The 27,641-nt window shown below is 61.3% G+C and overlaps 2 protein-coding genes, 1 long non-coding RNA gene and 1 other non-coding gene across 5 annotated transcripts; 2 read left to right on the plus strand and 2 right to left on the minus strand.

The window, feature by feature from the left end:
• The first annotated feature begins 2,029 nt into the window (after nucleotides 1-2,029).
• On the plus strand, nucleotides 2,030-7,903 carry RAB26 (RAB26, member RAS oncogene family). 2 transcript variants are annotated; one of them, XM_033102102.1, is made up of 9 exons: nucleotides 2,030-2,359; nucleotides 3,427-3,537; nucleotides 5,770-5,811; nucleotides 5,902-5,968; nucleotides 6,077-6,129; nucleotides 6,460-6,525; nucleotides 6,610-6,666; nucleotides 6,759-6,845; nucleotides 6,944-7,903. In XM_033102102.1, the coding sequence occupies exons 1-9, from the start codon at nucleotides 2,165-2,167 to the stop codon at nucleotides 7,082-7,084; spliced, it is 819 nt and encodes a 272-aa protein (XP_032957993.1). In that variant the 5' UTR covers nucleotides 2,030-2,164; the 3' UTR covers nucleotides 7,085-7,903. The 2 variants fall into 2 exon arrangements, with proteins under 2 accessions (XP_032957993.1, XP_032957994.1); XM_033102103.1 differs by having other exon boundaries at nucleotides 6,769-6,845.
• A 248-nt stretch (nucleotides 7,904-8,151) lies between these two features.
• Nucleotides 8,152-8,702, minus strand: LOC117019759 (uncharacterized). Its single transcript, XR_004422551.1, has 2 exons — nucleotides 8,498-8,702; nucleotides 8,152-8,283 (listed from the first exon to the last, which is right to left on the minus strand). It is a non-coding gene; the product is annotated as an uncharacterized LOC117019759 (long non-coding RNA).
• LOC117019900 (small nucleolar RNA SNORD60) lies at nucleotides 8,375-8,457 on the minus strand. Its single transcript, XR_004422585.1, has one exon. It is a non-coding gene; the product is annotated as a small nucleolar RNA SNORD60 (small nucleolar RNA).
• A 360-nt stretch (nucleotides 8,703-9,062) lies between the features above and the next one.
• Nucleotides 9,063-27,500, plus strand: TRAF7 (TNF receptor associated factor 7). The gene is given in 25 exon segments (XM_033101429.1): nucleotides 9,063-9,192; nucleotides 11,248-11,477; nucleotides 12,484-12,535; nucleotides 13,051-13,137; nucleotides 16,330-16,448; nucleotides 16,695-16,752; nucleotides 18,787-18,878; nucleotides 21,231-21,347; nucleotides 21,817-21,909; nucleotides 22,094-22,127; nucleotides 22,767-22,877; nucleotides 22,880-22,949; nucleotides 23,047-23,181; nucleotides 23,890-24,107; nucleotides 24,184-24,257; nucleotides 24,474-24,522; nucleotides 24,600-24,727; nucleotides 24,887-24,969; nucleotides 25,759-25,798; nucleotides 25,904-26,020; nucleotides 26,107-26,229; nucleotides 26,411-26,530; nucleotides 26,620-26,751; nucleotides 26,833-26,952; nucleotides 27,127-27,500. Coding segments are annotated over 21 exon segments (2,010 nt in total). The 5' UTR covers nucleotides 9,063-9,192; nucleotides 11,248-11,477; nucleotides 12,484-12,535; nucleotides 13,051-13,137; nucleotides 16,330-16,367; the 3' UTR covers nucleotides 27,142-27,500.
• Nucleotides 27,501-27,641: the final 141 nt, after the last annotated feature.

Here is a 27,641-nt window from a genome sequence, read left to right on the forward strand (position 1 = left end):
GCTACCCCCTCCCCCAACTCAGGCTGCCCTACCTGCAGCCACCACCCCTAGGGCACATAAACTCTGCTGTGGCTCCATGCCCTGGAGACGCTGTGGTCAGCGGCTGGCAGGAGGCGTAGGGAGTCCCAGAGCTCTGGGGCCAGTGGGCATTGGCTAGCGGAGACTCTGGGCCAGCCATCCTGAAGTCGGGCTTCTAAGGGTGGATCACCTGGTATCCCCAGGGCCACAGCAGTGGGAGCCCAACAACCCTGCCTTAGGCCCCACTACCCTTAAATCTGGTCACTGGCCGGGAAGAAGTCGGGGGCCAGAGGAGAAAGATAGGAAAGGGGGCCAGGGGGCCTGAGAGGGCTTCCTCAAGTTTGTCCCCCAACTCTGACAGGGCCTTGAGGGATGGGTCTCCAGGGGACCCACAGGCCAATCTTGCCGTGGGACAGATTTGAGGGTAGTGGGGCCTAAGGTGGGGTTGTTGGGCTCCCATTGCTGTGGTCCTGGGGATACCAGGTGATCCACCCTTAGAAGCCCAAGTCAGGATGGCTGGCCCAGAGTCTCAACTCTCCGGAGCCAGTTCCCAGGTGCAAATCTTGGCTCTGCCACTTTCTGGCCTGGTGACCTTGGACAGCTCCTTTCCCCTCCCTGGGCCTCAGTTTCCCCATCTGAACATTGGGGATCAAAGCAGCACCCACCTCACAGGACAGATTTGAAAATGACATGTGCCTGACGCACGACGGTGCTCAATGAAGGGCAGCTTTCCACAGCCTCTTCGGTGTCGGTCTTTGCCAGGCCCTGTCGAGGAATAGCTCTGTGGGGAAACATCCCTCCATCTGTGTTTTCCTAGACCTCTGACCTTGAGAGGCAGCTTCTACCCAAAATAATTACTTGAGCTCTGGGCACTGCCAGCTGACAGGGCCCAGGCCTCTGAAGGGCCCAGGGTCCCAGGGATAGTTGTCACATCTCGGGGGGACAGCAAGGCCACCCCTCCAGCTCACAGAGGAGCATGGACCAGAGACTGCTCCCAGGGGTGCTGCCCTTCTGTCTGTACCCACTGCCCCCAAGCCCCAGGCAAGGGGCATCTTGATTCACCACTCCGAGGATTCCATGACCACCTCAGCCTTATTCTCAAAACCCAGAGCATCTTGGGTGGGGGTCCTGGGACACAGCCCTAGGCAGTCCAGGTGGACAGGAGGTGTCAGGCCGTGGAGAGGGGTCTGCCAGGGACCAGAGTTGGGTTTTGACAATCAGCACTTGGCCGGCTTGGGGCCAAAACCTGGCACTGGAAGTCCAAAGGCCAGACACAGCCTGGGCGTGGGGGTCTCTCCCCTCCTTCACCAATCAGACCCTTGGGGGCAGAGAGCCTGCTGCTGGCTGTGACACAGACTTCCCTTTTCTTAGGATCCCGGGGCTTCGGCCCAGCAGGGAGGTGGAGAGCCCCTGCCAGCTCAGCCCTGAAGCTCAGCGGTGCCGGTGCCGCTACATTTGGCCTCTGATAACCAGCTGTCAGTTGAGCCCCAAGCCTTTGTTTGCCCAGCCGGAGTGGAGTGCTGGAGCTTCCTGGACCCGCCTGCCTTGGAAGAGAGGAAGGCCCACAGCAGGCCAGGTGGCATCTCTGGTAGACAAGGGACAGAATCTCGGGGTGCTCACCCTAGGCAGGCCCACTGCTTCAGCACTCCCTACTTCAGGGCATTCCCCTTGACCCAAGCCCTAAGATGTTCCAGTGGAGGGGGGGTCACTGCGCAAGGGGCAGCGCGGGGCGAAGTGGCACACAGCGCGCAGAGGAGCGACACGATCCCGGGTGCTCCCTCACCCAGGCCCGCCGCCTCACACCCCGGCCCAGACCCGGAGGCGGCCACTAAGACGCGCCCACCTGGCAGGGGTTCACCCAGGGGCGGCCAGCTCCTGACCCCACCCCCGGGGCGGCCGGCTCATTTGCATGGCCCCACCCCAAAGCGGCCATTGGCCGCGGCGGCGGCGGGAGGCCCGGGCTGAGTGGCTGAGGGGCTGTGGGGCGGCGGGGGCGGGGCGGCGGGGAGCTGGGCGCCCAGGATGCCGCCGCCGCCGCCGCCGCCACGGGACGGGTTCGGGTCCCGGTCGAGCTCCGAGGGCGCAGAGAGAAGGGCGGCCCGGGGCGCGGCGGCTGCAGCGAGAGTGCACTGAACGCCTGCCCGCCATGTCCAGAAAGAAGAACCCCAAGAGCAAGGGGGCCCCCGCGCCCGCTACCTCAGCGCTTCCCGCCTCCAATGGGCCCCGGCCGGCGCACCCCGGGACTGCATTCCCTGGCCTCCAGGCGCCACACAACGGGCCCCCGCAGCCCAGCCGGACCTTGCTTGGTGGCGGCGGCGACTTCTACGACGTTGCCTTCAAGGTGAGCGAGGCACCCCCACCCCATGCGAGCGCAGCAGGTGGCGTCCGGCAGGAGCCGATTGGGGAGGGGGTTCAAGGCGGGGGGTGCAAGGCCCTGCAGAGTCCCGGCATGGAGCTGGCTGGAGCGGTACCCCGCAGCTGGTACAGCTGAGACGGTGCATGGTATGCACACACACAGCTGTCAGCTGGGTTTGGGATACCCAACAGCTGGCAAGGCATACCCCCTACCCCACCTCCAGCTGGCAGGACCGGACAAGGGGTTCCGTAGGAGTCAGAGCCAGGTGCCCTCTCCCCTCTCCCTAATGCCTCCGACCCCGCTGGAGCCCCAGTTTCATCATTTCCCATATGCTGCCTTCCCTCACCCCCAGGGTCTGTGGGTCTCCTAATTTATAGGGGGCAGGGAGACTAAGAAGAGGTTTGCCAGTTCGGTGGGAAGCACTGGGACCTCCTCCAGGCCAAGGCAAAATCTTGTGAATTGTGGGGGGTTGGACAGACCATCTTTAGGTTTGGGAGGCTTTGGCGGCAGGCTGGGGGAGGGGTGGGAAAGGGGAAGGCCTGACTGACCCTCCCTGCCCACAGACCTGGCTTGTGCCTCTCCTCATGCCAAGATCTGACCCTCATTTGGCAAATTCTTCTTGAGTTTGGCTGGGATTGGAAGAAGTCCCCTGGTACAGAGGCCCCCACAGGCCTCCTAGGAGGTCCCTAGCTGCCAACCCCCAGGCTGTGCTCCCCACCAAACCCCAGATGCTCCCCTTCCAGATCAAGCATGGTGTCCAGGGCCGGGGGTGGGGTTTAGGTAGGACCCTGAATGGAGGCAGCTGCCCCCACTCCCCACGGATTGAGATGGGCAGAACCTTGTAGAGGTGAAAGCTGGAGGTGCAGGCCGGCTGGGACCAAGGCTGCTGGGTTTCCCTCAGGCCCTGCTGAACCTGTGGGCTGGTGACACCTCCCTCCACTCCCGCCTCTCTCTGACCAGACCAGCTCAGGGAAGTCCAAGCATCCCTCTGGGTAGGCCAGCCTCCTGGTTCCCTCTGCTCCTAACACCTCTGCCCCTCCTGCTCACCCCAGGTCATGCTGGTGGGGGACTCGGGCGTGGGAAAGACCTGCCTGCTCGTGCGCTTCAAGGATGGGGCTTTCCTGGCGGGGACCTTCATCTCCACCGTGGGCATCGACTTCCGGGTGAGAATGGAGGCTGATACCCTGGGTCCCTAACACCAGTCACTGAGTTCTCTTAGCACTCCTGGCAGCTGGTTCTCCATTGTCCCGTGGCAGTGACACACTCACAAGGTGGAGCTACTGTCTGGACTACCTGTCTCCGAGTCAGGGTGGTTGAGGTGGGGTGCCTTAACCACCAAGCCGCCTGCCTCTGACACCCCAAGGATTCTGGAGACAGGTGGTGGCTGTATCTGACTAAAGCAGAGATGGTAACCCTGTGCCTGGGGCCAGCACGACTCTGGAGCTGAATCCAGTGCCTCGGGGTTGGTGGTCACTGGTGCCCCCAGGGTGGTGGCTGTCAGAGGGAACTCAAGGCCCAGGTCCACTTGGGAGGCCCACATCGCTGACCCACTGTACATAGAGGGCCCTGAGATGCCAGGTGGGCCACCTAGGACCTACAAGACAGGTAGCTGTGGCACTTGAGCACACACACAGTTCGTCCTGCAGCTGGAGAAAGGGTGTCACCTTGAGACTGGGGGCTTGCTTGGGGGAAAAGTCCCTGCCCTTGGGTGAGGAGGCTCATGGAAAATGCTCCCACCTGAGTGCTCTCCCCTGCCGGAAGCCCTTTACCACCCCCAGTTGGAGGGCTGTGGACTGGAGTTCTGGGGGGTGTCCGTGGACTCTTGGCTCTCAAGACCCTCCAGCACCCCAAGCAGCAGCAAATGATCGGGCCTCCGGCATCGGAGCCCCCATCTCTGCCCACCAGCCTGAATTCCATGTGTCAGTGCTGGGGTGCTGTTGAGGTGCTGGTGTTCTCTGCAAATCCCAAATTTGCATTTTTCTCACCCTTTAATTAGACCCAGTTGGCAGGAGGGTGGGAGAGAGGCCCATTCTGGCAACAGGAAAGGGGGGCTCCCTCCAGCCTGGGAGTCATTTTCTACCTTATTTGGGGGACCAGGTCCCCTCAGATCCTCTGAGATGAAGTAAGTGTTGAGGTGCCAGTGGGGGTGGTCTAGGCCCAGGGCAGGTGGCCCTTTGCCTGTCCTCATCCAGACTCTCCCTTCTCACCTCCCTCTTGGCTCTGGGGCTGGTGGTGAGGGAGGTGAGGCCAGTTGGTTCACACCCTTCAGGGTGAGGAAGGTGGGGTTGTCCCTCTCTAGCCGGCAGATGGCTGTGTTTAGTTCCCCAGAGACCCAGAAGCACCCTGACAGCAGGAGCCTGGGGAAGAGGGAGGCAGTGACGTTACAGCCACCCCCCACCCCCAGCCAGCAGATGGGAACCAGGGTTGGGCCACTCCCTGCAGGGCCAAGCAGCAAACATAGTGAGTACCCACTGTGTACCAGGCAGAGTTACTACACTGGGCCCTGTCCTCAGGGAACGACTGCCTTCCCGGCATGGAGAGCTGGAGAGCGGCTTTTAAATCAGAACAGACGTTTTTAGTCCTCACTCTGGGCCAGACACGGTTCTCAGTGCTTTGCATATAGTAACTCATAATTTGAGCAGCCATGTGATGGGCATCCTGGTTATCCCCATTTGTAGGTGGGGAAACTGAGGCAGTGTTAGTAACAGGCCTGTGGTCACAAAGGTGATTTCAAATGTCATGCAAATGGCTCTAAGCAAAAGGAGCGGCACATGCAGAGCTGTGGGAGGTGTCAGTGGCTGGTAAGGGGCGTGGGGTCTGCACTCTGGGCAGGGCTGGAGTGGAGAGGAGGGTAACGGACTGGGTTTAAGGTGCTGGGGGAAAGGCGAGGGGCAAAGCAACAGGATTCAGTGACTGGGGGTCGGTGGCTGCAAGGGGACTGTCCGTGGAGCTGATGGGGCCGTGTGCCAGGCCTGCAGGCAGAGGGAGAACCTGGCCCAAAATTGGACACCGCTGGCCATGGAGGACAGCAACCGACATGTCCATCAGTACAGCCATCCAAGCAGGAGAGGGGCCTGGGTGCCCTGAGTGCACAGGTTATCAGGAGGGGTTCACCAGAGGCAGAGGGGAGATAGGTAGACCTCAGGACTTGGGTTCAAGGGGAGCATTAACTGCAGGTAAAGGGAGGTGAGATGGTGAGAGAACCAGGAGGCAGAGCCCAGCCAGCTGAGAGGCAGACTGGATAAGAATGAATTCAGGGCATGCCAGGGAACCCTCCATTTCAGGTTCAGTCCTGGCCTGGCATTGCCCGCCTCTCCCCCAGCCTGCCCACTTGGGAGCCCCCTGCCAGAGGGTGGCACTGGGCCCTTTGTTGGAGCTGGCTGGTTGTGTTTCAGAACAAAGTTCTGGACGTGGATGGCATGAAGGTGAAGCTGCAGGTAAGGCAACTGGGGGAGGGGGGGGTTGAAGGCAGGGGACACCCAGGAAAGAGTGGGCAGCCCCAACTGCTGGCCGTACTGTCACCGCAGATCTGGGACACAGCTGGCCAGGAGCGGTTCCGCAGTGTCACCCACGCCTACTACCGCGACGCTCATGGTGAGCCCCGGGGCAGAGGGTCCCAGCCCGAGACTTGGAGGGTGATACACGGGGTGGTGGGTGCTGCGCAGGCTGTTGCAGGCATCCTCACTGGCCTTCTGCCCCCAGCACTGCTGCTGCTCTATGATGTCACCAACAAGGCCTCCTTTGACAACATCCAGGTGAGTGGTGTCTTTCCGGGTGAGGTGGGCATCCCATCCATCCCCAGCCTCCCTCAGGCAGCTGGCATGAGGGCCCCAGAGGGTGCCGAGGACCCTACTGACAGCAAGGAGGGGAAAGGCCCCTCTGCGCTCCTGGTGGCCCAAGGTGACAGTATGAGCTGAAGGTGGCCTGGGTGACCTTCCAGCTCCATCAGCCCAACACCTTGGATAAAGTATCTGTCAGGGGCACCCCAGCATGGCACATGGGGGGCAGTTTCCTACAGGAACTGTGTAGAATGTGCCCTGGAGGGGCAAAGGGTACCTCCAGTCTGGTCTCAGCTCTCCCAACAGGCTTGGCTGACGGAGATCCAGGAGTATGCCCAGCACAACGTGGTGCTCATGCTGCTAGGGAACAAGGTGGGCACCCCTGCCTGTCCTCTCCACCCTGGCTCTGCAGGGGGGTGAGCCCCAGGCCAGCTCTCACCAAGACCCCTGTGCCAGGTGGACTCTACCCAGGAGCGTGTGGTGAAGAGGGAGGACGGGGAGAAGCTGGCCAAGGTGAGTTGGGGTGAGGGGCTGTCCCAGGGGTGCCCCCCTGGGGCAGTAGGGCCTGGGTTGTCCCCTCCAGGCTGCCACCCTGCTGGCAGCAGCTGTTTGCAGGAGTATGGGCTGCCTTTCATGGAGACCAGCGCCAAGACAGGCCTCAACGTGGACCTGGCCTTCACAGCCATAGCCAAGTAAGTCCTGGCTGTCACCAGGTAGGCCTCCAGACCCAGTGTCTGAATCCCCTTGGGGATACAGGCTACCCCGTTCCATGGTCACCCCTACCCCACAGGGAGTTGAAACAGCGCTCCATGAAGGCCCCCAGCGAGCCCCGCTTCCAGCTGCACGACTATGTCAAGAGGGAGGTCCGTGGGGCCTCCTGCTGCAGATCCTGAAACTGGCTGGGCACAGCCACCAGGGTTCCTGCTGTTGAGGCCCAGGCTCAGCCCAGCCCCTGCAAGTCTGGTCTACAGGTCTCTCGGGCATGTCACCCGGTGGTCAATCCCAGGGTGCCCATTTCCAGGACTCCCAGGCTGAGCCTTGCCCTTCTCTTGTCCTGGTGACAATCTATAGCCTCAGTCCTAACAAACGGGTTTCAGGGAACCAGTGAGTCTGTGGCCCCCAGTTCACCTGCACCTGCCTGAGTGCATTCTGTACAGAAAGGGGCACCCTGCAATGTCCAGCCTGGGATGTCGGGTCCCCTGCTCACCACGGCCCTCTGCTGCCCCCTCCTGGATAAGCTCAGCTTTGAGGCGAAGCTGCAGTGACCCCACGTGTGCAGTGCCTAACCCCTTAGAAAGCCATGTCTTCAGCTCCACATGCTGCCCAGGCAGGGAATGGCAGGACTCGTGCCCATGCCTGGGGTAGTGGGCTTCACCAATAATCACATGCGTTTGTGCCAAGATCCAGGGCTGCGTGTTCCCAGCCCACCAACGAAGAGGCTCTGGCTCAACCACCAGGGTCTTCCCCTCATGTTTCCTTGAAGGATGCCGAGACTGGCTTTGTAATACAGGGGATACCATGTGGCAAATCACAGAAATGTCAGCGAAACGAGGACTACCAGCCCTTGCCTGCTGACCAGGGTACCATCTTGGCAGGCCGCGGTATCGGGCATGGCTTGCCCACAGCTGAGGCCTGTGCTTGGCGAGGTCAACCTAAAAAGGCCGGCAGTACCCTCTACCTTATACTAAAATCTTCAAGTCTGTTGATGAAGAGTCTTTGTTTTCAATCTTAGTGAATAAAGTTGTGTTTTCTGGAATGCCTGTCTCGTCCATTGATTTCCCCTTTTAGAGATCTCAGCAAAGCCCAGGTCCCAACTTCAACACTAAGAGGGTGGCACTCCCTCATAACCAGGGTGGGGGAAAAAACACAGCAGGGCTTCCTGGAACCCCAACAACATAGAAAGCCATGCTCAGTGGCCAGTTAATCCTGTTAGTGAGGAATTCATGGAGTCCCCTGGGGTGCAAATGGTGCGTGAAAATAAAGACACTTGCACTCCCATCAACTCATACCACCTTTGCTTTATTGCTAAGCACTTCAGATAGATATGAACTACTCCCGCCTTACCACCAGGTCCCTGGACTGACTGACGTTGACGTACATTCAAGGTCTCCAGGCAAGTCACCGACGGCCCTGAAAAGCAGACAGCGCCGAAATGTAGAGAGAAAGGAGCCCACTCTCCCCCATGTTTTTATCCTCAGACCCGTCCATGGGGCGCACCGTGAAGCCTCAGTCTTGCAATATAATCAGACTGCATGTGCAGTTGTCATACGAGGTGTCAGAAATTAAAGCAATTCATCACAGGCTCCGAGCGGAATGGGGGAAACCAGGCCCGGCCCAACCTTACCTGGAGGGAACTGTAGGTCTGGAGATTCGGAGTTCCCTGCCCGAACTGGGGGCCGCGGGAGCAAGAAACGTGCACAACGCTGAGGACCAAAGTGGAGCACAGGACGAGGCTAGGCCAGCCTGCGGGTTTGGGCGACCAGTTTCTCTCCAGGCGTAGCGCACAGAGCGCACGGAAAAAGCACACGCTCGCAATCCACCGCGAAAGAGCGGGAACGTCCCAGGCTCAAGCTTTTATAGAAACTGCCCCAACAATGCGATTGGACAATTCAGGCGGAAGTACCCGCCCCCTATCCCCGCCGCTGATACGCTCCGCTCTCTACACTTTGTTTTCACCAATCGCGCGATGGTATTTCTTGGGGATTGGATGTGGGTGTGGAGAGGGTGATCCTCCCTTTTGTAGAGGCTAACTGTGAGCGACGGATACACACGACCAATCAGATTTCGATCTGCAACATAGAGTGATTCTCAAGCCGCCAATCCCGCCCCGCGACATCGGAGCCACCGGAAGTCGTAGTTTCTGAAGAGCTGAGCGTGAGGCGGCCGCCAGGGTCATGAGAGCCGGGGAACTACAAGTCCCGGCGGGCGCTGCATCTGAGCACTTCCGGCTCGCGCGTCCGGTCCCTTTCCCGGCCGGCGGCCGAGGGGGCACGATGAAGCGGGAGCTTGGCGCTGCCGCTCCCGGGCGGCCGCGGGCGGGTGAGTGTCCGCGCCGTAGTCGTGGCTCGTGCCTCGGGACCGCGCGGTGGGGCGGCGGTCGGGCGCTTCGGAGTCCCGCGAGGGGTCAGGCCTGGGGGGCGGGGCTGAGATGGGCTGGGGTCTCGGCTCCTGTTCCTCCTCTCTTTGCCTGTCAGCGGGTCCGTCGCTTGCTCCATCCTTCCTTTCTCTCCTTTATTCATTCCTCCCTCCTGCGTTTATTGAGCGCCGCCGGGGTGTTGTAGGCGCCGGGAGACTGCGGAGAGCGTGATCCCAGTACTCGTGGGCTTTCTCAGCCTCACCACTGTTGACAGTTCGTGCCGATCATTCTCTGCTGTGTCTTGTAGGATGTAGGGACGGTATTAGATACCAGTACCGTCCCTACTCCCGTTATGACAACCAAAAATGTCTCCAGACATTGCCAAACGTCTCCAGGGGAACAAAATCCTTCCCCCTTGAGAACCGGTGATCTAGAGAGGGGGAAGGGACTGACAATACACAGACAGAATCATGAGGAATTGTGGTAGGTGCTTATGAAAGAAACAGGGCGCTGAGAAAGAGTACTGGAGGCTCCTGAAAGGCTTGGGGTGGGGGAGACCTACAGCAAGCAGCCTGTCCTGGAAGTTGCTGGAAGAGCATGCCAGAGGGAGCAAGATGGGTAAAGGGCTTGGCGTCCATCGGGGACGTGGTGAGAGGCGAAGTCCATGAGGCCAGGCCAGTGTGTGAGGTGGCAGGGATTGTATTGTGCTTACAAGGGAGGCCGTTGGAGGACTCAACCACAGGAGAGCCTGCATCAGATGTAAGTCTAGTGAGGAGCCTCTGGTTGTGTGCGGAGGAGAAACGGGGGTCAGTGGGGAAGCAGGAGAGAGCGAGGAGGCTGGCCTGTGTGTAGAGAAGAGTGGGTTGGGGGCCTCATTTCCTACTCCTCACTGGGCCTGGTTGTCTTGAGCCAGGTCTGGGTATTCAGCTGGGGCTGAATCTGGGGTCCTACTGGATACGTCCCTGCACTGGGGCGGAGTGGGGTGGACAGGAAGAGGTGGGGTTCCAGTCTACTTTGCTGCCTCCTTTGCTTAGAGCTCCTTGCTGCCCAGCCTGTCTGCCTACCCTTCTCCCCACCCCTCAGACCCCTCCAATGCACACCCAGGCTCCCTCTCTTGGGGGCTGCCTTCACCAAGCACGTGGCTTTTCTCTTCCTCATTCTCTTTCTTTAGGCCTCTCCCTTCCCACATCCCTTCCTTGAGGGCCTGTGGCAGGCACAACCTCTGTCGTAAATCCCTACTTTTGCTGCTCTGGGCATTCACATTTCTCTGTGTCTCGAAGTTTCTACGTCCTATAGTTACCCTGTGTTCAGGAAGCCAGAGCCTCCCTCTGAGGGGAAGCAGGAATATGGGCAGCCTGTCTGAGGGAGGTGACCAGCGAGGAAGGAGGGGCCCAACCTGCCGGTTCCCTGTGGAGTCACTCCCTCTGGGGCTGTGTGTCATGATCTTTCTGGAAACGAATGGAAAAGATCAGGGTCTTCAGTATTGACTTAGGTGGTACAGAAACCTGTGGAAAAGTGCCTTTGACAGGTGGTATGGTGTTTAGTAGTACTCATAACCCTCTCTGCCCCTTACACCAGGCTCCTAGCTTCTCTAGGGTCAGACTCACGTTTAGGTGTCACCCTGTCCCCACTTGCTGGCATAGAGCCTGGCATGCATTCAGTGTGACCCTTAGCCAGCTTGTTGAACAAAGGGATGAACAGTTTAGAAGTGGAATAAGATGTGGTGAAAGGGCCTGAGCTGGTCAGGAGGTTCCAAGCAGCCTGGACCCTGCGATTTGGCTGTTCCCTGGTATAACTTGGCATGGAGCTGGCCTATGGACATGGTGGGACTCCTTGGCTTGCTGGTGGCAATGGAGAAAGCAGAAGGAACAGGGCTTTGGTCAGCCTCGGCATGATCTCTCTCTGGCTGGATGTCCCTGGGACAGCCTCTTACCCTGCATTTTCAGCTCTCGAAGAAGAACTGCTATTGCGGCTCTTTCACTGTTTACTCACGCGTCATCTCTCACGGTTCCTTCCAGATGTGGGTATGTCCACTCCATTTTGTGGGTGAGAAATCTCAGGCCCAGGTGGACAAGCAGCTTGCCTAAAGTCACACAGCTGTTAAGTGGCAGAAGTGGGATTTGAACCCAGGTCTGTCTGAGTCTGGCGCCTGTGGCCTTGACCACGGTACTCTTCCACCTCCCTAACGGACACATGAAGGGTTCAGTGTAAAGCATGTGTGTGAAGTGCCAGCGCACGCCCAGCCCTGGTAGGTGTCAGCAGGATGTGACCTGCTCTAAACCTGTGTACCCATGGGCCTTGCCTCACTGGTGGGTGGGCACCAGGACTCCACCAGGCCCTCTGAGGGGCCCACCAACCCCTTGACTTCCAACAGATACGGGGTTCTCTTGGGCAGAAGACATGTGGTTGCTCCCTGAAGGAGCATGGTGTCAGGGGGGACAGATGAAGGAGGAAATGGGCCCTGGGGGCTTGTGCTAAAGTCACTATGCAGACCTGGCACTTGGCCACCCCAAGAAGGAGGAGGCGAGCTATCTGGAAGCCTTATGGCGGGTTTGAACCCTTGTGGGAGGGCACCAGGTAGAAGGAGCAGCCTGGCAAGAACCCAGGACTGAGGGATGTACAGAAGGAGTGGTTCACAGACCGCAAGGGCGTGGGGTGAACTGTGGAGCGGGCCAGGCCAGGTCTCTGCCCTCCACGCTCCCAGTGCACCTTCAGACTGGCTGTGGCCTGGGGACTTTGTGTACCTCCCCAACTTCTGCAGGGAAGCGAGAAAGAGGAAGCCAGGGAGACGGAAGCTATACGGAGTGGTGAGGAAGTGGCTGAGGGGACCTGGAGGTGTATACCAGGCCCGGGCACTGCTGGCCACTTGGCTCTTGGGCAAAGGCCCAGGACCTGTTTCTACAAGTTTCGACCTATGGATTTGACACAGCCAGGATCACGCTTCCCAGAGCTGCCCCTGCAGCCAGGCCAGGCTGGGCGCTGAGCTGGAGGGAGGCGATGGGCAGGAAAAAGGGGCCCCTGCAGTGAGATGGGTGACAAATGCCACTTCTTCCCGGAAGGCTCTCCCTGGTCTGGATCTGGCCGTCCCCTAGGCTGGTCTAGGTCCCTGCCCTGTACACAGCCCTCAGGTGTGGGCGAGAAAGGACGGGGAGATGAGGCTGGCTCCGAGAGGCAGGCGGGGAAGTGAAGGCATTTCCATTGCCAAGTAGGGTTAAAGCTGGGCCGGTTGAGCACAAGGAACCCCCTCCCTCCAGCACAGAGGCCCGGGCCCGTGGACTCTGGAGAGGCTGGACCTGGACAAGACAGGTAGGAGGCTGGATGGGGGTGCAAGGGAGCAGAGTCCCGGGGTGGGGAGGCCACCGCAGGTGTCTAGTCAGGCCTCACGGCCAGGACAGGCCTCACGGCCTCCGTGGAGTCGGGGCTGCGTGTGCAGAGAGAAAGGAGGCGAGGTGAGCGCAGAGGCCTGGGCTGGGTGCTGGGAGGGAAGGGAAGCTGGGCAGGCCTCAGGTCAGGGCCTCCTGGGTGCTGCGGGGATCCCGAGTGTCACACTCGACCTGTTTGAGACGGAAAAGATGTGCTAAAGGAACACCAGAGAAGTGTGTGTCTGTGCGTTTGCTGTGGCAACCAGGCCTGTTTCTATAGGATTTGGCAGCCCGGCCTGGGTTTGGGCCAGGGGAATCCCAGGGCAGGGGCTGACCCAGGGGCTGCACCTGGAACTCTGGCAGAAGTCCAGCTAGCCGGCCTCTGTGGCAGGTGGGGCTGAGGTGTCCCGAGCCACCTATACTCCTCCCAGGGGCAATCAAGGCCAAACCTGTTTCCAGGGCACACCTACTCCTCGCTGGCTCAGCTGCTGTTCAGGAGACCCTACCACATCCGCTGCCTGGGGCTGCTGGAGGACCTGCCTCGAGGTGGGGCTTGGCCCTAGTGGGGACCTGCGTCTGGCTACCCCACTGTCCCGACTCCAGCATGGCCCGCCTGGGCCGCCCACTCCACTGGCTGCCAGCCACAGGGCCCAAGTGGGTGGGGACCCAGGCCACGCCTGACCCACACCTCCTCTGAGTGCTTCCCAAGGGAAAGGGGTGAGCAGTAGATTCTGGGCTGCCTCCAGGGGGTGGGTTGGGGAGGGGTTCCCGACAAGCTGGCCTGCCCTCCCTCACAGGCTGCTCAGAGAAGCGAGGTGACGGGGGCGTTCCTGAAGAGATGAAGCATTGCTCAGAGGTGGCTCTCTGGTTCCTTATTGGACAGTGAGCACACCCCAGGGCCCCTGGAGCCCTTTGGACATGGACATGGGTAGACAAAGATCCCTGGGCTCCCCTGAGGCCCCTGGGAACAGGCAGGGTGGGGACGTGGCAGGGTGTTCGGAGGGAGCTGAAAGCCCTTCTTGCTCTCCCCACCCCCAGCCGGGTTGCCTAGCCCACCCAGCCTGTGGCTTTTTCCCAGTTTGGGAGAGGCCAGGCCCTCGGGCAGGCAAGGATTCTTGTTCTAGTTGACTATGGGGTGGGGAAGAGGCCTACCTGCCATGGGGGTTCAGGGCACCCCCCTCCAGAACAGCTGCCTCCAGCATCCCTGTAGCTGGGGTTCTGGCCTCCTGCGCCAGAGGATACCATACAGGGGAAGACTGTTATTGCAAAATGCAGCCCCTGGGGGACCGGGCTGAGGGCGGGGCTGAGAGCATCTTGCTCGATTCCAAGATGCTTAGCAAGCAATCACTGTTCAGGCTGGGTGGGGCACACAGATGGTGGGGTGCTGGACTGCATCCCGGGGTCCTGCCCACTCCAGGTGAACTGGGAAATGGTTCTCCCTCCTTCCCTGGCTCAGCTTGGCTCACGGGGCAATCTTGTAGGTCCCCCAGAAGGTTGTGTGTGGGAGCTGTGGGGCTGCAGGCCTGTCCACTATTGGCCGTCTGGGACTTTCCAGCCTATTTGCATGTTACCCTGTGAGCACTGCATGCCTTTCTGTTTACTTCACTTCAGAGCGAGGGACAGCCAAAGGCCTGCTCTCCCAGACTGTAGCAACAGGCGCTGCGGTACTTGGGGCACGCGGGACCCACAGAGGCTGGTGGGCTGGCCGTGGTCCCGGCGGTGGGGAGTGCTTGCCGGGGTCCTGACCCCAGACCACGGGCACTGTTCGCTGGAGCCAGCAGCTGGCCTCTTGGCCCTGGGAGCTCGCAGTGGAGGTAGCAGATGGATTGTAAGATGCAGGTCAGTGCCGGCCAGCTGCCTCCCTGTGACCACCTCCCCCCACCCCGCCCCTTCCATGCCCTGTGGTGCTGAGCCAGGAGCCACCCTTGGGTTTCCCAAGAGGGTGGATCCTTTCCTACTGCTGGTGGAGTCCTGGAGCTCCTGCTTCGGGCTGTCTGGGCCTCCCCCTGGCCTGGCCTCTTTACCGCAAGCAGGGAGGTCCCCAAGACTTCCTGGTTAGTGAGGAGACCAGCAGTCGCCCTGGAGGTGAGGCTTCCAGAAGTGCCACATTCACACCTCTGCCCGAGGGCCTGGCACTGCGCATTCTTCCCTGAGAAGACAGGCCACCAGAGAGACTGGTCTGGGGCACACAGCCAAGCCTTTCGAGTCACGGCAGGGGGAGTGGTGGACAGGACGGGAGGCTTTGGCCAAGCTCTCAGGTCCCCCTATGTAACTGGATCCACAGGGTGGACAGAGCATGAGGGTGGGGGTGGTGCCTAGTGGGGGCAGGGCCTGAGAGCCAACCTGTTGAGTCCTGAGTCATGAGCGCTTGGAGGGTGGAATTGCTGGTGGCATTTGAAAGGGCAGGTAGAGAGAGAAGGACAAAGAGAAAGCAGGGACACAGGGCGTGGGAGCCAGCTCCTCCCTGCAGAACTGTAGGCTGGGTTGGCGGACCGCTGGGAGGACCCCAAGTCACACTGCCTGGCTGTCGTATGTGTGGGGGCGCAGACACTGCTTGATGGAGAAGGTGCCAGAACCAGCTAGACTGTGCAGTTGCGCCCGGGCTGTACTCACCTGGGGCGGGAGCAGAGAGCATTTCCCGCCCCCTCCCACAGTGTGGGGGGCTCAGCAGCCTTCTCGGCCCTGAGGGACCTCCAGGCCACGGGGTGGGCCCCCCGCTTCCCATCCCACCACTGGGAGCAAGATGAGCCTGGCCACCCTCCTCACCTTCAAGCCAGACCTGTGGCTCTGAACACGTCTGACTCCGCTGTGGGGGCAGACGGGGCTCTTGGCTGCAGAGAGCTGTGGGTGCTGACAGTGGGAAAACCGACGGAGGGCGCCTGCCCATAGGACCACCAGAGGGTGGGCTCTGTCTGGTAGTAGGGCAGCTCTCTGGGCTGTCCTCAGTGGCTCTAATCCCTTCCCTCTCCCGTGGGCACTCCTGGGCCACCCCAGCCCCTCTCTTCTGGGGAGTGGAGCGGTTGGAGGCCTGGGATGATTCGCACTGTGGCTTCTTTCTGCCAGTTAGCCCGGAGCCCTGAGTCACAGTGGAGGGGCTCGGAGGTGTCCTCTGGTCCTGGGGTAGGTGACCTGCACAAGATGAAGAGTCGGCTCCTTCTTGGCCTCTCCTCCCCCTGCCTAGAAGGTGCTTGCTCTGTGTGTTGAGGCTGGTGAGGAGTTGGGCTCCAGGTACGTCACCCAACAGGTTCTCTGGGGTGTGGCCACCGTCTCCACCATCCTGCAGACTGGGCTGGCCCAGTCCTGACCTGCCCTGGCGGGAAATAGGCATGTAACTCGGTCACGTTGTGTGCCCCGCCGTGGCTCCAGGGAAACTTGGCCCTCAGCCCCAGAAGAGCAGACAGAGCGTGGGACGGTGGGTGGGTGTGCTCTCTACCTCGGGCAGAGCTGGGTGGGCTTTTCCGAAGTGTTAAGACTTCAAGGAAGGTAAAACTGCGTGCCAGCTGCCTGCCTACACCCAGAGCTTCCTCCCTTCCTCAAGCCTGTCGCACCTGGGACAGGAGGGAGGGGAAGGGACTTTGCCCGCATGGACCTGCCCTTGTTGGTACCGGTGATGCAGAGAGGCAGACGTGTGCCCCATGGTGGACTGGCCAGAGCAGGCCTTCTGTGTGGAGCAGGCCCGGCCAGCTGACAGGGGCCTGGCCACCATCTCTAAAGCCCCCCTTTGTGCTCCACCCACAGGGGACACTGCCGGGGGACCCTAGGTGCCTCTCTAGAGCATGAGCTCAGGCAAGAGCGCCCGCTACAACCGCTTCTCTGGAGGGCCTACCACTGTTCATACCCCAGACGTCGCCACTGGGGTAAGGGGCACCCCGTGGGCAAGGGTCTGCTCTTTGTGCACACCCCACGGCCCAGGGCCCCCCAGCAGAGCTTCCAGAGGGGTCCGTCTCTGGAGGTCCTGTGGGCAGGCTGTGATGTGCGTGTGGGGGGGTGTGTCCGTGTGTATGTGCACGTGGGTGCGTTAGGTGACAGCATGCCATTGCATGGCCACATGTGTCCACGTCCTTTCTGGAGTCAAGGGCAAGTCTCATCCGTTCTCTCTCCAGACCAGAATGGAAACGACCTTCGGGCCCGCCTTTTCAGCTGTCACCACTATCACAAAAGGTGAGCCTGTGAGTCCAGGCCAGCCCAGCTGGGCATAATTTGGGCGCCTCTAACACCACGAGGGTCTGTGGGGCCTTTCTCGGTGGGGCAGGGAGCAGGAGCTAGCTTTGGAGACCAGGCCGCTCGGCTTAGGCCCCCTCCCCCAGCTGGACAGGAGTCTGCCATCCTGCTCCCGGGGTTTCTGCTTTTGCCGCTGGGCCCTCCCCCTGTCCCTTCTTCCTGGTGCCTTGCCCGTCACCTCTCCAGGGAGGGCTGCCTCAGCTTCCCCGACACCCCACACATACCTGTCCCTGTCACACTGACTCCCGCTGAGCCCTGCTCCAGGCTCCTAGCAGCCTCCAAGGACCTGGGGACTATGCGATAGGTCAGGGACACGATGTGCTCACGGGGTCCTTTCTCGAGTCTGGTCCCACAGCTGTGGCTCCAGTGCTGTGTGTTCAAGGAAGTGGTGAGGAACTGGCACACGAGGGCATGCCCTCCTTCCCAAAGGGTGTGGGGCCCCTCCTGTCAGGACCAGGGTTCCAGGGATGGTTTGTTCTTTTGCCTTTCTGGCACTGGGCCCCTCATAGGAGCACACCAGCTGCTAATTGGTGTTTTAGTTGCTTTTCCACGGTTTCCTCTGGATACCCCTGGTGCCACGGTCACCGGGCTGCTCCACTCACCAAGCTGCTCACACCAGCTCCTCTTTGCCACTAAGAGACCCCCTCAGGGGCTCTGAAAGAGCCCTGTTTTCGTCTTAGAGTTTTTTTTTCCCCTGAGGGAAAAGAAAATAAACATCACCCCTAATCTCACCAGCCAAGTAACTATCTCAATTCTTCATCTACCTTCAGAGATGTCACAGCCCTGTCAGGGCAGGTGAAAGCTCCCGGGCAGTGAATGACAGGGGCCTCTCGTGTCCTCGTCCCGCCCAGTGACTCCCTTGATGGCAGTGATGGGTCAGAGCTGGGCATGAACACTTGCCTCACCTGGTCCCTCTCATTGCAGATGGGGAAACTGAGGCCCAGTCACAGGGGAGCCAGTTGAAGTCTGGATCATAAACCCAGGTCTTTGGGCTGGTTGTGACATCTGGGTGTGGCTGGGGCCTGAGGCTAGTGGCCGCCACTCCCGGCCTCTGGCTTCCTCCTGCAGGGCTGTGATGGGGGCTCTCTGGCTCCCACGTGGACCCCTGACCAGCCCCTTCTTGGGGCAGCCAGGGTGACCTGTAAGAGGAGGGTGTGGGCCTCCAGCAGCCTTCCCAGGGGGAAGCGAGGCCAGTGGCCGATTTCGGGTTGTGACCATGCCAGGGAAGGAGGTGGGAGATAAATGGCCCTAGACCACCAGGCTGCCATCTTGGCCTGTCCACATGCCAGCTGAAGGGCCTCAGACCTCTCTGTGCCTCAGTTTCCTCCTCTGTGGCCTGAGGTTATCAGAGAACCCACCTGGCAGGGTTACCTTGAAGGTCAGACAGGATGATGTCCCAGCTCCTGCCGAGTGACCATAGGTGTAATCACTCGCGTGTTGGCTTAAGGCCTCAGCTGGGCACAGAGTGGCTCCCCGGTTAGATTGGGTGCTGGGAGCTGGTTGTAGAGGCTGAGAGAAGACTCCTCCAACCACCACCCCCAGCCAGCCTGGGGGCGGCAGCGCTCGGCGCTGGGACTGTCCAGGGCAGGCGGAGCCCTATGGCTCAGGCACTGGGAGGGGTACCTGAGCCCCCGCCTGCATCTGCCCTGCCTGCCTCGTCCTGGAGAGGGCTGAGAGCTAATGACAGAACAAGCTGGGGCCCTTGCTGGGGGCACGGGGCCAGTTCATGCTGTGCCCTGCTCAGGCACCTGCTGGAGACGGGGTTCCCAGGTGCCCCTGAGCCCAGCCCCAGCCGAGTTGCCCTCAAATCCAAAGGCGGCAGTGAGAGTGGACAGGGGCAAGAAGGCTTCCTGAAGACGACTAGCCCAATGTCCAGCCCAGTCTCTGCACCTGCCTGGCCCACCACCCACCCCGGAAGGTCAGGCCTCCCTCCGAGTCCCACACTCACGGCATCCGGCCCTCTTTTCTTGGCAGCCGATGGGAGCAGCACGTACAAACAGCACCGCAGGACACCCTCTTCTTCCAGCACCCTTGCCTACTCCCCTCGGGATGAGGAGGACAGTATGGTAGGTCTGGGCCAGACTCACCCCTCCCCACCCTGCAGGAGCCTCCCGTTATGCCCTCTCTCCCAGGACCAGGTCCCAGGAGGAGCTGAAGGTAGGAGGCTCAGCCTCAAGGAGCCCTGAGCCCAAGGAGCTGGTGAGACAAAGAGTGCTAGTGTGTGTGGACACCCTGAGGCCCAAGCACCGAGGCAGGATTGCGTGGGAGAGGTGGCCAGCAGGGATGGCTGGGCCAGAGGGCACAGTGCGTTTGGCTCCATCTTGAGTAGGTGGGAGCTGCTGAAGGTTCATTCGGGAGGGCAGCAAGATCAAATTCCCATTTTTTAAGTTCCGTGCTGCCGAGTAGAGGTTGAAGTGTGAGTTGCCAGGTAGCGGCAGGAGGCCCAAGAAGGGGCTCCTGATGAGGAAGATGGGACCCAGCAGATGGGGAAAGGTGGACAGGCCCAAGCTGGGGGCTCAGCAGAGGGGGCCTGCAAGGCCCGTGCTGACTGCAGGGGAGCCGGAGAGGCCCTGCTGCTGGTCCTGCAGTGAGAAAGGTTCTGCAGAGTAGGGGCTGTGTGGCTGGGGTCACAGTGGATATGCCCTGCTTTTCTGTCCGCTGGCACTCATCGCTGGGCTCTGGGCCTGCCTGGGGAATCGAGGACTTGCCCCACGGCTGTGGGGGAGACACCGGCACATTTGGGCCCTCCCGCCACTGACCTGTCCTGTGTCCTGCTTTCTGCTTTCCCTTGGCAACCTGACGGACTCCCCTGGTTCTCCTGTGCTGCCAGCCTCCCAGGACCTAAGAATTCTCCTCATGCTAGGCCGCCAGGCCTTTGTTTCCTATTTAATAGGAAGAAAACAGTGTTTTTAATGATTTGACAAAACACTCTTGTGCCAGGCACTGCCCTGGGCCCTCCGTAAAGACAAGTCACACGACATGTCCTACTTCCTCCAGCTCTGCCTGTCTCCGTCTCCACAACCTCCGGCCTGCCCACGGGAGTATGGCTGGGATCAAGAAGGCCCGCCTTCCCACTGGGGCCACCAAGGAAGCGAATACCCTGTGTCTGTGGTTTCTGTGATCCTGGCGCTTGGTGGCTTGAAGGGGGTGGAAATGTGCTGTGAGGACCCTGAGGCCATGACCGCCTGGGCACCTCATCGTGGGCTGCTGGGGCCACGCAGGCTGCCTCTCCGCCTGCCCTGGGTGGCTGGCAGCATCCGCCCCTTGCTTAGGAGGGCAGGAGAGCAGAGCCAGGCCAGGCCCAGCTTGCTTGGCCCAGCTCCCATCTGGACCTTCTTGCCCTCTGGTTTCCACTGCTGCCCATGGGGACGGTTTGACTCACTTCCTCTGACTTTCCCCTCTTGTTTCTCATGTGGCGTTTCCATGCAAACTTGCCACTTGGGAGGCTATGAAGAGAGGTGGGCATGGTGCTGATGAGGGAGGTGCCTCCTGTGGGTACACGAGGGTCACAGGGGTGTCTGCTGCCCTCGCTTAGGGAAGCCAGGAACTGGCTGGGCTCTGCAGAGCTGGCATTGCCTGGACCGGCACCACTCTGTCCTTGGCGGGTCTCACATTCTGGGCTGGTGGGGAGGGGTTCGTTCCAACAGCCCCCACACCCACGGAGGCTCAGAGGCAGCTTGGCCCCAGAGCGGCCGGGACCAGGAGGGGCCAATGGTCTGGGTATAGAGGCAGGAGGTTTGTGGCTCACAAATGAGGCTTCGGAGCGGGAGGGGGTGTGTGGGAGTAAGGGCTCTTGAAGGATCTGTCCCGGAGGGTTCCAGGACTCCCTCAAATCCTCATCTTCGGTGGCTCAGGCAGAGGCAGGCACCTGTGGCTGTCCCTCCTGCATGCAGAAGCCTGGTCAGGGTTCAGTGGGGGTATCGTCACCTTCCCTGGGAGCCCCACTGGCCTGGCCCAGTGTCCCCGGCCAGGGAGGCCAGGCGGGCAGCTGAGTCTAGCAGGCACCCGGAGTCCCACAGCTTCTCCCAGCCAGCCTCCCATTCCCTTCCCTCCAGCAGTCCGGGGGCCACGGCTGCCCCAGGATTGGCTGGTGGAGGTGCCCCCTCTGCAGCCCACATTCCCTCACGGGAAGCAGGAAACAGGCCTAGCGTGTCCTCGTAGAATTGAATAGCAGGAAGTCTCTCCATTTACACAAAGAAAGTTGGCAGACGTGAGTGGGCGGCCTAATAGGGCTGGGACCGCTGGGCAGGAGGGGGCCTGGGCATTGCACCGGCTGCCAGCCACACACCATGGCCCCGGCAGGCTGAGTGAGCACCCGGAGAGCGGGGCAGCCCCGGGGGGGCCCACTGCCCTTGGTGTGCACAGGGGCTCGGCCCCGACCTCCCCGCTGGCTGACCGGTGCCGTCTCCGTGCCACAGCCCCCCATTAGCACCCCGCGCCGCTCCGACTCGGCCATCTCCGTCCGCTCGCTGCATTCCGAGTCCAGCATGTCCCTGCGCTCCACGTTCTCGCTGCCCGAGGAGGAGGAGGAGCCGGTAGGTGTGGTGGCCATCGGGTGGGCTCAGCTCAGAGGACTGAGCCCAAGGGACCCTCACTGTGCTGTGGCAGTGGGAGGGCACCTTCCCCTCAGGCACAGTGACAGGGTGATCGGATCTGGTCAGGGTCCCCATCCTCTCTGGCCCTGGCCAGGTCCCCTAGGCATGTTCTTTTCACTCCCACCCCAGGGGCTGCCCAGGGACCAGCTTCGGGAGGCAAAGGTGGGACCTGTGTGGGGCCTTTCTAGTTGCCCTCTCAGCCAATCGGGCATTGGTGGGCCGAAGGCATGGCTACAGGGGTCCTCCCTGCTTGGGCCCTGGGCCTCAGCGGGCTCCTCTTGGCACATGCCCCAGCTGAGGTGCCCCTACCCTGAGAGGGCAGCCCAGGCCTGCAGGGGGAGGGGCTGGGTGCCCCTCACCCATGTCAACACCCCTGGGCCCCACCCTCACCGGCCCTGCCTGGTTCTAGGAGCCGCTGGTATTTGCCGAGCAGCCCTCGGTGAAGCTGTGCTGCCAGCTCTGCTGCAGTGTGTTCAAGGACCCTGTGATCACCACGTGTGGGGTGAGGCTGCCCGTCCCCTCCCTGACCTGTGCACCGTGGGGCCAGGTGGGCTGCCAGCCCCGTCCATGTGGAGCCTGGACCTTGGTCACAGGCCTGGTCTGGCCGCCCAGCAGGTGCCCTCTGCATTGAGCACCAGGTGGGGGTGACTGCGGCCATGCCCCAAGTCTGCCCGTTGTCTCCACAGCACACATTCTGTCGAAGATGCGCCTTGAAGTCAGGTAGGGCCCTCCCAGACCCAGGCCTGGCCACCTTGTTCCCCAGATGGGAGGGAGGACCCTCCAGGGAGGTCCCAGCCTAGGCCCAGCACTGACGGTGCCCCTGGCTGCACAGCAGCTTCTCCCTAGTCCTGTGCACAGCGTCTCTGCTGCGGGTGGCGGTGGCCCCTGGGCGCGCTTGGGCCAGGCTCAAGATGTTGATGAGCAAAGCAGTAAGACCCACAGCTGGGGATCTCCTGGGCTCTGCACCCTTACTATCAAGGCTGCTGCCTGGGTCTCAGGCATGAGCAGTCAGCCAGCACCCCTGCCGGGCCCGGGGCTAGGTCCCCTCCCACTCTGTCCCCAGCACCCTTGGCCCTGTCCCAGACTTCCGGGTCAGCAGAGAGGCCTCCACTCCCCCAGTGGTTATTCTTGGTGGCCTGGGCGTGCACCCCTTACTGTTCTGGGCACCTCAGAGGGCAGGTAGATGGGTGGATCGAGCCCTGACAGAGGCTCGATCCCCCCAGCTGGGGGAAGCAGGCTCCAGGTAGCTAACCAGGGAACAGTCTCCCGCTCACGCAGCCTGGCCACAGTGCCCTGGGCAGAGGTGCCAGGAGAGAGGGTGGCTGGTGGGCCGTGGGGTCAGCATGCCCTCCCCTCCAGAGAAGTGTCCTGTGGACAACGCCAAGCTGACGGTGGTGGTGAACAACATCGCAGTGGCCGAGCAGATCGGGGAGCTCTCCATCCACTGCAGGCACGGCTGTCGGGCAGCCGGGTGGGGAAGCCCACCGTCTTTGAGGTGGACCCCCGAGGGTGCCCCTTTACCATCAAGCTCAGCGCCCGGAAGTAAGTGCCCCCCGGGGCCCCCAGCTTTCCACCTCCCAGGGGTGCTAAAAGCAGCACCTCTGGGGACTCAGCCCGTCCCATGTGTCACCTTTCACAGGGACCACGAGAGCAGCTGTGACTACAGGCCCGTGCGGTGCCCCAACAACCCCAGCTGCCCGCCCCTCCTAAAGATGAACCTGGAGGCCCACCTCAAGGAGTGCGAGCACATCAAGTGTCCCCACTCCAAGTACGGGTGAGTGGGCGGGGGTGGGTGTGTGGGGGCTGCCCCAGGGTGGGGGTGGGCGGGCAGGAGGATGGGCGGGGGGGCCTGGGCTGCCATTCACAGTCCCTCCTTCAGCAAACCTTTGTTGAGATCCGCCTGTGTGCTGGGCGCTGGGGAGACAGCCAGGGTCCCTGGGGAGATGGACCTTAGCGGGAGCCACACCGTCGACTATGTAATTACAAACTGAGGTACAGGTGCCGCGAAGGAGAGACCTGAGCCCCATGGGAACACGGGGCGGAGTGGTTGGGGAGCTGGGGTGGTCAGGGAAGGCGTGAGCTGAGAACTAACGCATGTGTGGGCTTGAGCCGGGCAAAGACCAGGGCAAGAACTTCTGGGCCAGCAGGGGCGGACTTGAGCAGAGCAAGACCTGAGACCAAAGGGGGTTGGGGGTGGGAAAAGAGGCAGGCTGACGAGGTGTGTGGAGGAGCCCTTGAAGAGCTTTGAGCAGGAGCAAAGGGGTTGGGTATCCCTTGCAAAGTGGCCTGCTGGGTGCTAGGTGCTGGTGGGAATAGGATGGGTGGGCGGGCATGCAGGTGTGGAGAGGATGGTGGCCCATCTGGGGTGCAGTGGGCACAAAAGTGGGATGTGACAGAGATTCTTGGGGTTGGAGAGGCAGATGGAAGGGTCCTACCGGTGGGCCGGTGAGTAGGGCGGCAGGCAGCTGTCGTGTCCCTCCAGGTGCACGTTCATCGGGAACCAGGACACGTATGAGACGCACCTGGAGACCTGCCGCTTCGAGGGCCTGAAGGAGTTCCTGCAGCAGACAGATGACCGCTTCCACGAGATGCACGTGGCCCTGGCCCAGAAGGACCAGGAGATCGCCTTCCTGCGCTCCATGCTGGGCAAGCTCTCAGAGAAGATTGACCAGTTGGAGAAGAGCCTGGAGCTCAAGTTCGGTGAGGGCCTGGCCCAGAGGGGGTGGGGGTGCAGCCCCTCCTCCTGGTCCCTGACACCCTCTCCCCTGCCACTCAGATGTCCTGGATGAAAACCAGAGCAAGCTCAGCGAGGACCTCATGGAGTTCCGGAGAGATGCATCCATGTTGAACGTGAGCGTGCAAGGGACAGACGCCGGGAGGTGGGGTGGGGTGGGGGACACAGGACCGTCCCTCAGCGGGGTCCCCAGCAGGAGGCTTGCCTTGCTCAGGATTAGGTGTCTGTGCTGGGGAGGGCTGCGGCTACACCTGCCCTGCCCCCGCCGAGCTCAGGCCAGCGGGCAGGGGACTGTGGAGCCACAGCCATGCCCTTCGCTCTTGGCCTTGCAGGATGAGCTGTCGCACATCAATGCACGGCTGAACATGGGCATCCTCGGATGTGAGTATGGGCCCGCTGCTGCCCCCACCATCCCGGAGGCCCCCCCGGTCCCTCACCAGCTCGTTCTGTCTCTGCAGCCTACGACCCGCAGCAGATCTTCAAGTGCAAAGGAACGTTCGTGGGCCACCAGGGCCCCGTCTGGTGTCTCTGTGTCTACTCCATGGGGGACCTGCTCTTCAGTGGCTCCTCCGACAAGACCATCAAGGTGGCTGGGGTCCTGCCTAGGGGGCATCTGCAGCCTGGCGGGGCTTCCTCCCATGGGCGGGGCTTTCTCTCCGAGGATGGCTTATGTTCTCATTCCTACCCCGCCACCCTGGAACCTGGCTGATCCGGCTGGGACCCACTCTAACTCTGGTCTCTACAGGTGTGGGACACGTGTACCACCTACAAGTGCCAGAAGACGCTAGAGGGCCATGACGGCATTGTACTGGCGCTCTGCATCCAGGGGTGAGTACAGGCACATGTTTACCCACTCACCATGGCCCGCATGGAGCTGGGGACCGGAGACCGTGAGCTGCTGCCCCGTGGGCTCAGAGTTCATGCTCGTGTGGCCACATGTGTCCCACGGCTGTGTTGGCCCCTCCTATGAGGCACTCTCGACCTTGAGCAGGGCTGGGTCTCTGGATGGTGGCACGTGGGCCCTCCATCCCTGACATCGTACATTCCCAAAGTAGAGCCCTGGCCCTGGAGCGCCTCAGGTGGCCAGAGGACAAAGGTGGGACATCAGAGAGTGAAGGCAGGAGCTCAGCTATCACTGGCCTGGGCACAGCTCAGGGACAGGACTACAGAGCAGATGGCCCAGCCACCCTTTTGCCCATCTAGAAAGGGATGGACCCTTTCTAGACCTTCCTCCTATCTTGTGTCATGGGCGTGTGTGTGTGTGTGTGTGTGTGTGTGTGTGTGTGAGAGAGAGAGAGAGAGAGAGAGAGGGAGAGAGAGAGAGATGGATGCTCGAGCAGAGGAAACAGCAGCTTGACTGGCAGCAGTGCTAGTGGGGTAATCAGCTCCCCGCTTGGCAGTCAGACACTTGCCAGGCAGGCACCGGATTTGGGCCTCCACTTCCGAGTTCCCCTCCCTGAGACTAGAATATTGAGGCTGGGCTCATGGAAGCAGCAGTGGCCCTGGCACTGGCCCAAGCTGCTGGTTCCTGGTGGCCACTGCTACGCTGGCCTGCAGGGCAATGTTAGCGAGGATGGTGGTTTCTCCTACCCTGACACCTTGGCCTTGTTTCCCTAGGTGCAAGCTCTACAGCGGCTCGGCAGACTGTACCATCATCGTGAGTGGGGGCTATAGGAGGGGTTGGGCCGCCTCAGGAGCTGGGAGCCCCAGGCTCAGAGCAGCAGGGCCGGTGCCTGAGGCTTCCTGTGCTCCCTCCCACCAGGTGTGGGACATCCAGAACCTGCAGAAGGTGAATACGATCCGGGCCCATGACAACCCTGTATGCACGCTGGTCTCCTCGCACAACATGCTGTTCAGCGGCTCCCTGAAGGCCATCAAGGTCAGGCAGGGCAGTGTGTATGCATGTGGGGTGTCGGGGTGCCGAATGCCTGGCCGCCCAGCCCACACTCCCAGCTCTCCCCACAGGTCTGGGACATTGTGGGCACTGAGCTGAAGCTGAAGAAGGAGCTCACAGGCCTCAACCACTGGGTACGGGCCCTGGTGGCCGCCCAGAGCTATCTATACAGTGGCTCCTACCAGACAATCAAGGTACCCCTGCACCACGCTCTCAGCACTGCCCAGGCCAGTTCCTGAGGCCTCCATCTGCCCTGCCCCCTTCCTGCCAGTGCAGGGAGATCCTCACATATACCCTGGGTGGGGAGTGGGCTGCCCACCGTGTCCGGAGTCCTGGAGGCCCTGGGTGAGGTGCCTGGCCTGCGATTGCCCATAGATCTGGGACATCCGGACCCTAGACTGCATCCATGTCCTGCAGACGTCTGGTGGCAGTGTGTACTCTATCGCCGTGACGAATCACCACATTGTCTGTGGCACCTACGAGAACCTCATCCATGTAAGGGCAGACACCTAGGGGCAGGCTCTGACTCTGGGCCCCCTTCTTCCCCGGTCTGTATCTCTGACCTGCCTGTGCCATCACCTCAGGTGTGGGACATCGAGTCCAAGGAGCAGGTACGGACCCTGACAGGCCACGTCGGCACTGTGTATGCCCTGGCGGTCATCTCAACGCCAGACCAGACCAAAGTGTTCAGCGCGTCCTATGACCGGTCTCTCAGGGTCCGTGCTGGCCTGGTAACAGTGGGAGGCTCAGGGCGGGTGGCCGACATGGGCAGGTCCTCACGTCCCTTGTGCCCCCAGGTTTGGAGCATGGACAATATGATCTGCACACAGACCCTGCTGCGTCACCAGGGCAGTGTAACTGCTTTGGCTGTGTCCCGGGGCCGGCTCTTCTCAGGGGCTGTGGACAGTACTGTGAAGGTCAGTGCCGTGGCTGGGGCCATCGAAAGGGGCTGGCTGCACCGGTGGAGCAGGGGTTGGGGGGTGAGGAGCCGGCAGCCCTGGATGGATGACAGGGAGGGCAGGTATAAACAGCAGGTGGTGTTGGGGCAGGATGGCCAAAGGGGCACCTGAAACAGAACCCTTCCTCTGCAGGTTTGGACTTGCTAACAGAATTCAAGCCAGGTCTTGGCTTCTGGGCCCACCCTAGGCCTGTCCAAGCCAGGCTGGCCACATGGGTGGTCTCGGGTTCTCTGCCTGCCCACTGGGGACAGTTGGGCAGGCTCAGCCGGCCAGGAAGTGCCCTCCCTGCCCTGTACCCGGTGAGCCTCCCTCTGCCTGGCTCTGTCATCATTGCTGCCAGGACAGAGGTCCCTCTCTCCACACTCCAGGTATAACGCTCACCTGGCCCACACTCCATCCCCACCCCTGATGGACTTCGGGGCCTTTTTACTTACCTTTTCTACTGTTTTTAGATTGTACATAGATTTGATTACTTCCTCATTGAAATAAAAGCTGCACAGACTGTGGCTGTGAGTGGAGACGGTTCTGGGATGGAGAGGCTGCCCGAGAACACTTGTGTTCCCAGGCACCAGCAACCAGTGTGGGGGGGACTTGGGCGGGACCACAAAGTGGCTCCTGTTGTCTGTCGACCCCAGGATGTAGCACTC

The sequence above is a fragment of the Rhinolophus ferrumequinum genome (genome assembly GCF_004115265.2).
Source record: "Rhinolophus ferrumequinum isolate MPI-CBG mRhiFer1 chromosome 15 unlocalized genomic scaffold, mRhiFer1_v1.p scaffold_54_arrow_ctg1_1, whole genome shotgun sequence".
NCBI lineage: Eukaryota > Metazoa > Chordata > Mammalia > Chiroptera > Rhinolophidae > Rhinolophus > Rhinolophus ferrumequinum.

Excerpts from the sequence above, each read along its gene's own strand:
- RAB26 (XM_033102102.1), top strand. The coding sequence starts at position 2,165 with ATGTCCAGAAAGAAGAACCCCAAGAGCAAGGGGGCCCCCGCGCCCGCT. Across the intron at positions 5,812-5,901 it reads GCATGAAGGTGAAGCTGCAG|ATCTGGGACACAGCTGGCCA; the intron begins GTAAGGCAACTG and ends CTGTCACCGCAG. Across the intron at positions 6,667-6,758 it reads ACGGGGAGAAGCTGGCCAAG|CTGTTTGCAGGAGTATGGGC; the intron begins GTGAGTTGGGGT and ends TGCTGGCAGCAG.